Raw genomic sequence first — 7,746 nt, 5'->3', positions numbered from 1 at the left:
TCTGCACACCGTGCCTGCACGTCGTTCTCAATGACCGACGAGAATCACACGGGTAACTTGATGAATTCGTTCTTGTTTTATTTTCAAACCCTCCCGTATCCTCGTTTTCAGTTTCGCTCTCCCAACTCCGACACCATTTCCGCCATCTTTCCTTATTCTTCTCTTTCTTTTGTCGTTTTTCTTGACACATTAAATCGTTTGAACGTACCAAATCTGCACTAATTTCAGGATTGGATGCACTATCCCCCCCCCCGCCCCCCACGCACACAAGATTTCGGTTGGTGAGTCTGTGATCGTCTACTAATGTCTGCCGGCGAATGTTGCGTCATCAACACGCGCCATGAGGACGACGCGGGCAGGCTGAGGCGGCATGGAGCTTTTGTAAACATCTCACCTTTCCACACCTGAGTTAGGCGGCACATGTGAACCAGAAAATGAAGAATGCAGGGAAGGTGACGGAGAAAAGCGATGCGTGGAAGGCATCCAATAATAAGCGAGTAGGTGTCAATAAGAAAAGGAAATGGATCCCCGAGCACAAAGTGTTTGATGGCAGTGTTAAAGAAGGTAAGGATTTTACCTCGAAAATAACCGACTGCTTTTTTTATTTTATTTTATTTTTTTAATAGAAGCAACATTGGTCCGTTGTTTGTGCTCCCAGAAGGAGGACGATACTGGACAAAGCTGATAACTACTGATAGAAGATACTTAAATTAATTAAAACTGTTTGATGATATGAATCTCCCCCCTCTCTCTCAATTCAATATTCTCTCTCTCTCTCTCTCTCTCTCTCAGGTCAGGGATTTGCATACAAGAGAAAGCAGAAGGTCCAATATGAGTACAACAAACTGCTGCGGAAGGAGAGAAAGAAGATGCCTCAGTCCAACACGCTGTATAAGGAGGACTACCCAGAGCACCTCAAACATCTGTACTTGGCTGAGGCCGAGAAGCTGAAAAACGAGACTCGGATGAATAAACAGAAGCGAAATAAATGTAGAATGGAGGCGAAGTCAAAATTCGTATCTGCAAGTGATGGCACCACAGACCAGTCTTCTGCACCATCGGTTGCTGCTGTAACTGAGCAGTCTGACACTGTGAAGCCTGAACTAACAGTCCCCGAAGTAACAGAAAAGTAAGTAGCCAATAGACGTTCATGTTGGCAACCATTACCATCACAGCTTTGCCATAAAATATCAGCCACACTTTCACCAAGAGTCAGTGGTTCAATCTGAGTTTGCAGGATGTCATGATTTTGACTGATGCTGCCAAAGATGTGGACTACTTGAAAATAAAATTTGATTGACATCCTTAATAGCATTCATCACTGCTGTTGCTCTGAGGCACAGGCTATGTTGAGGTGAAGTGCTAAGAGGCAAACATTTTGTGCTATCTGTGTTCAAACAGATGAGATGGCAAAAAACTGAGTCTGCTTTAATGCCCTTTCCAGCCTCCCCATGAGCAACCGCATGAAGAAAAAACTGATGAGGAAGACATCCTACCAGAAGACAAGAGAAGAATTTGAGAAGGTCAAAGAAAACCGCAGAAGGAAGAAAGAGGTGAAACTTTTCCCCTTCATCATGTTATCGGCACTAAAAATAAGTTACCTTTATTCCTCTATCCTTATTTCAATGTGTTGTTTAGAATCAGAAATTATTTTATTGCCATGTGGATTACATGCACTAGGAATTTTACTTGGTGGGTTTGGTGCAATTAAGAATGCAAGAAAAATACTGCCTAAAATAAACTATGTGATACATATATACTATACACACACACACACACACACACACACACACACACACACCCACCCACCCATCCATCCATCCATCCATTATCCAAACTGCTTATCCTGCTCGCAGGATCGCAGGGATGCTGGAGCCTATCCCAGCAGTTATTGGGTGGCAGGCGGGGAGACACCCTGGACAGGCCGCCAGTCCATCACAGACTATACTAAATATATGCTGACTTCATTAAATGTAGCACTCAGCGGTAGGGAAGGTGCTCAACAAACAAGGAGCAAAATAACCCAGTGACTCAAGTAAATTCTTTAATTGACAGTACAAGCCTGTTTCATGCCATAAGCAATCATCAGCTGTCAATAAAGCTACACGGCAAAGACTGTGACTGCTGGGATAGGCTCCAGCATCCCTGCGACTCTGAGAGCAGGATAAGCGGTTTGGATAATGAATGAATGAATATATTAGTATACATAAAAGAGATCTAACAAAGATAAAGAGCAAAAATTAAAGTAAAATTATATTTACAGGTCGTAATATTTACCTGTGTGTGTGGGAGAGCGGGGGTCTGTTGATTTGTCTGGGGGGGCAGGGGGCCTGTGGATGAGTCTAACTGCAACAGGGAAGAAACTGTTATTGTGGTGTGAGGTTTTGATCCTGATGTACATCAACCTCTCGTCAGAGGGCAGAGTCTCAAAAAGGTGTCCAGGGTGGGAAGGGTCGGCAACAATCTTCACCACCTCAATGTCCTGGAGAGATGGGAGGCAGCAGCCCATCACTTTCTCTGCCAAGCGAATGATGAGCTGCAGCCTGCCCTGGTCCCTGGTGGTGGCAGCAGTGTACCAGACGCTGTGAATACAACACTAATGGCACAGTCTGACCTGGTTTTAACATGCTGTTATCATTATTTTTTCCTCTCTCAGGAATACCAGAAGAACAAGCAGCAGAGAGAGGAGGCCATTCAGAAGTACAAACAGAAAAAGAAGGAGACGTTCCAAATTTTGAGTAAAAAGACCAAGAAAGGACAGCCCAACCTGAACCTCCGGATGGAGTGCCTACTTCAGAAAATCCAAGGAGCTGGAAAATGATCGCAAAGTAAGCCTGATGTTGGACAATTAATAGAAAAAGAGAGGCACTTGCCCTCATTTGGGCAGCGTCAGTTACACAATTGTTTAATGGTAACTGCTGAACTAGACCGCTGAAAAGGACTAAATTGTCATTTGTTAATTTTTTTTTTTTGGTTTACTTTGTTGTGTCCCACTAAACCTTGTCCAAATAGGGTTAGTATTGAAAGACAACATGGAAACTTGGTTTACATTGTGTAACAGTCATTATAAGGCATAATCTGCAAAGCTGATGTGGTTTACTCAGTTAGTCTCATCTACTATTAGGGATGGGTAATGAAACCCGGTATTAAATGGGCACTGGTGCTAAATTATTAAAGGCCGTAGTATTGATAAACTCCGTCATTAATGGTTCTGCTATCGGTATTGGAGAAATTAAGAAAATAAACTTCCTATTTATTTAGGCTACATAAATGTTATCTTGCACCTTTTATCTCACCAACTCCGTTTCTAATTTGCAATAAGATTAAGACATTTGTCTGTGATGCATTTTTGCTATTCCCAATCCAGAAGAGAGATCTCGCTCTCGGAGCCTGTCGTATGTGCGAACCGAGGGGCGGGGCCAGCTCTCTGCCTCTCTCAGACGCACACACACACAGAGCCTGTCCTTAGTGACAATGGCAGAGAGAGAATGAAACGATCAAAAGTCTGGTTATACGTCACTGGAGTCGATGCTGACGACGCTTGTTGCCACAAGTGCAACAAGTCTTTTGCATTTAAGGGCAGAGACACAAGCAATATTTCAAAAAAATCTAGCGAAATTGCATCAAATACAGGCAGGGGAAGGGGGAATACACAGTTTTCGACTGCCTAGCTGGTGATTCATCTGTCGTTGCCCCATCCACCTCAGGTATGTTATGTATGCTAAGCAGCCTAGAGCCTACACGGAGTTAACTAAATTATACAAACATGGATTGATGATTAATGTGGACAGCACGGTGGCGCAGTGATTACCACAGTCGCCTCACAGCAAGAAGGTCCTAGGTTCGAGCCCCGGGGTAGTCCAACCTTGGGGGTCGTTCTCTGTGTGGAGTTTGCATGTTCTCCCCATGTCTGTGTGGGTTTCCTCCAGGTGCTCCGGTTTCCTCCCACAGTCCAAAGACATGTAGGTCAGGTGAATCGGCCGTACTAAACTTGTCCCTAGGTGTGTGTGTGTGTGTGTGTGTGTGTGTGTGTGTGTGTGTGTGTGTGTGTGTGTGTGTGTGTGTGTGTGTGTGTGTGTGTGTGTGTGTGTGTGTTCAGCCCTGTGATGGCCTGGTGCCTGTCCAGGGTGTCTCCCGCCTGCCACCCGGTGACTGCTGGGATCGGCTCCAGCATCCCCGTGACCCTGAGAGCAGGATAAGCGGTTTGGATAATGGATGGATGGATGGATGGATGGATGGATGGATGGATGGGTTAATGATTAAGAGTAACGCTCTGTCCTGACATGAGAAAATAAAGCAATGTTAATTCTATTCTTAATTTTTCTTTTTTTTTTTCTTAAAAAAATAACAAAAAGAACCAATAAGAGTATCATTAAAAGTACCAGATCGATAAGCGGTATTGGTAGGAGTAGCAGTAATCTTAATGATACCCATCCCTGTCTACTATTAACCGCGGTGGACGTTCTTGTCAGATTCCAGAATAAGTCATGAACTGCTGCTTTTTAACTGCAAAGTATTTGTAATTTGTATTAAACACAGACCATCACTACAGAAAGCACTTACTCAACAGAGGATGTGAGTGTCTGTCTGGCTAAAAACAAGTGGGTTATTCGCTAAATATTACTCCCATGGGCTTGTATCACACACAATTTATGTGTTTGGGATTCATTGAAATAACTGAATAATGCTGGTGAAAACGAAATTACCACAAACCCTCCAGCAATACTTAACCGTTTTAGACAAGGCTTTAGGTCACTGTGAGACTTAATTTGATTCGCCTGTTATCCCCCATCTGTTACTTAATGATTTATTTGACGTTTCCCCTTTATTTTACACCACAAGATGGCACCATAACCCCAGGAGATAAAACTTTTGTACAGGGGCGATGGATGGCATTGGTTGCCTATCAGTTTTAGAACTGATTTTAAGATTTTATTACTAGTTTTTTAAATCACTGGCTACCCTGGCACCAGTCCGTCTCTCAGACTTGCGGTTTAGATATGTACCCAGCGGGTACCTCAGATCCTCTGCAGCTGGCCTCCTTGTCGTCCCAAGGATCGCAACAAAACATGTATGGGGGAGACGGCTTTTAACCACTGTCGCCCTAGTCTCTGGAACAGTCTGCCTGAGGACCTGAGGGGGTCCACCTCTGTGGACATTTTTAAAGGAAAACTCAAGACGATGTCTTTTTAGCCTGGCTTTTACTTAAGGTGCCTTGTCATTTGAATCAGTTCATCTGGACACAACGTTTATTGACAGATACGTTTCATCACTCGGCTAAGTGACCTCTTCAGTCTCAGCTGACTGCAGGTGTCCTCACCCTTATAAACAATACAGTGGCATAACGACCGAAACCAACCATCGGTTTCATATGCAAATTGCTGTGACCATTAACTAGAGTTTCAATGGCCATGAGTACTATTCACACAGGATTTGGGAATAGTTGCAATCACAGCATTGTAAGATGGTGACTCCCCCCCCCCCCTCCCAGTTCAGGGACGGTCATTCCCTCTTCACATAGGTGGCCCAGTTCAAACCAGCGTTCCTCCCTATCAAGGGTGTGATAATCAAGGATGCATCAAATGAAAAGGATGGGCACATTGCACATCCTCATCAAGGATGTTCCCATCCCTGTCATTTGATTTTTTATTAACCTGTTGTTGCTTACTTTTTTAATTTGTTGTTGGCTTTTTTTGTGCATTTACTCCCCTCTGTTCGCTTACGTTTCTGTTGCATTGTTTTTGATCACGTGCAGCACATTGGGCTAAAGCCACTATATGAAATGTGCTGTATAAATAAAGACTGATTGATTGATGCTAGTCTTGCTGCATTGTCTCACTTTTTCTTATTTTGATCTAGAAATGTATGAACATCAATTTGCAATAAAAAGCAGTTATCTTCAAATTCATGTCAAATTTCAAATGGGTGTTTTTAGCTTGTCGTAAAATAGCAACTTTTCAGTCTCACTGGTTAATTGGTTTTACATTTATTGATCAGGAATATTTTAATTCAGAAAATTTTCAAATCCAATACTACTAATCCAATGCTTGAGCAGAATATATATATATATGTATGAGTTGTGTGTGCGTGCGTGTGTATGTATGTATATATATATTATATATGATAGAGTTATCAATAGATACATTATCATTCAAAACGCTCATCTCCCTACGTCTGATGTTGTCATAGTTACACAGGCCAATAGAAACATCTTGCAAGCAAAATGTGTACATACGGAGAATTCACTCTGCAGTCTGTGTTCTCCATTTGCAAGCGAAATCTACACACACAGACCAAAAGCCTGCGGTAATTACCCCATGACATCACATGGTTGCAGAATGACTTCTCTGCCGTTGATCTGTGAGGCAAGACTTGCTAAATAGAGAGCAGCAACCATCACTGTTCTGCTGATCTTTCAGGAGAGGGGGACGGGGCTATTGTGCTCATCCGTTTTAAAAGGTAGGAACATTTTTCTGTGTGTGTGTTTTTTTTGTTTTTTTTGTCTTGCTTACCATAGATTCAATAAACACTATATTTTGTGGTTGTTACACCTAAAATTAGCATTTACACTCAAAACAGCAAAAAAAAAAAAAACTTGGCAAAAGTTTTTTTCAACTTAAGTTTTCTGTACATGTCAACAGATTTTTCTTTTTGGTCATATTCAATAGCAGACTAGTAGTTTTGTGAGTGGCTGGGTTATATGGTAGATTATTAGTTGTATCAGTTCCTGTATTCTAGCCCTTTGTAGAAGCTACATGAGCAGTATCACTGCTTAACGCTTTGCAAGCAGCCATAGTTTTTTTAATCATCTTTATTATTTGCAACAAGTCTCTTCCCCATCCTTCCCTCTGCAGCATCACAGATGTTAGTCAATGCGTGGTGACCACAAAGTAACTTCCCTGCATGTCATCTTTTACTACCATGGGATATGCAACACACAACTAGCATATCTTTGTCCAGATAAAGTAATGCATGGTCCAAACCTCAATAGCTGAGCGATCTTGTCAAGGCTCCCTACAGATTTTTGAGTCCTATGACCAGTTTGAAATCACACAGGGAACAAGACAAACTGCAGAGAGAGTGTAAATGTAAAACATTGAATTTCATATGCTACTGTGCGTTCGGAAATGGACTTGGCAGTCTTTCAGGCATTATGCTGTCATGTGTTTAGTGTGGACGGGTATTAAGATTATCCTTCACCCTATGTTTACGTGCTGCTTATAAGTTGATTGCTCATAGCATACTAAGAAAAGGGAAGTGCCGCGTAGTCGTGACAAACAAAATTGTGAGTGTAGCTTTCTTATAACTTGCATAACCAGACATTTTTCCATTAAGACGAGGTCCTCTACAAATCTCCCTCCCAGGCTGCTGCTTTTGGGATATCAGTGTGATCCCAACTCTGCACATTGGTTGTCGGTGGAATGTACAGCGCAGTGAAAATGTGTTTTGCTTCAAATTTATCCATGCATTTTTCTCTAAAATGTGTATAGATCTCTGTTCTTCCACCTGAAACCCATCTGAAATATCTGTTGTGTGTTCCTGTCTGCCCCACAGGAGCCTGCGACGCCAAACCAGTCGACTCTTCTCCCATCATCGGATGCCGTCTCCTCTTTCTGTCACCGTGTCCGCCGTGAGGCCGTGCGCTCCTTGGAGGCCGTGCCAGTGAGGCGACCATGTCCGACGCTCCTCCGCACATCCACTGAAGAAGATAGACGTTTGTGTAAACGTGTTTTCTCAAGTGTTTGC

At 42.7% G+C, this 7,746-nt stretch overlaps 1 protein-coding gene across 1 annotated transcript; it reads left to right on the top strand.

The window, feature by feature from the left end:
* Positions 1–354: 354 nt before the first annotated feature.
* Positions 355–5,879, top strand: ccdc59 (coiled-coil domain containing 59). The gene is made up of 4 exons (XM_056277277.1): positions 355–564; positions 793–1,129; positions 1,445–1,553; positions 2,657–5,879. Exons 1-4 carry the CDS (start codon positions 435–437, stop codon positions 2,819–2,821), a joined length of 741 nt encoding a protein of 246 aa, XP_056133252.1. The 5' UTR covers positions 355–434; the 3' UTR covers positions 2,822–5,879.
* The last annotated feature ends 1,867 nt before the right edge of the window (positions 5,880–7,746 follow it).

This window comes from Lampris incognitus, chromosome 3 (genome assembly GCF_029633865.1).
Source record: "Lampris incognitus isolate fLamInc1 chromosome 3, fLamInc1.hap2, whole genome shotgun sequence".
Taxonomy (NCBI): Eukaryota; Metazoa; Chordata; class Actinopteri; order Lampriformes; family Lampridae; genus Lampris; species Lampris incognitus.
This window is presented reverse-complemented; position numbering and strand designations above follow the sequence as displayed.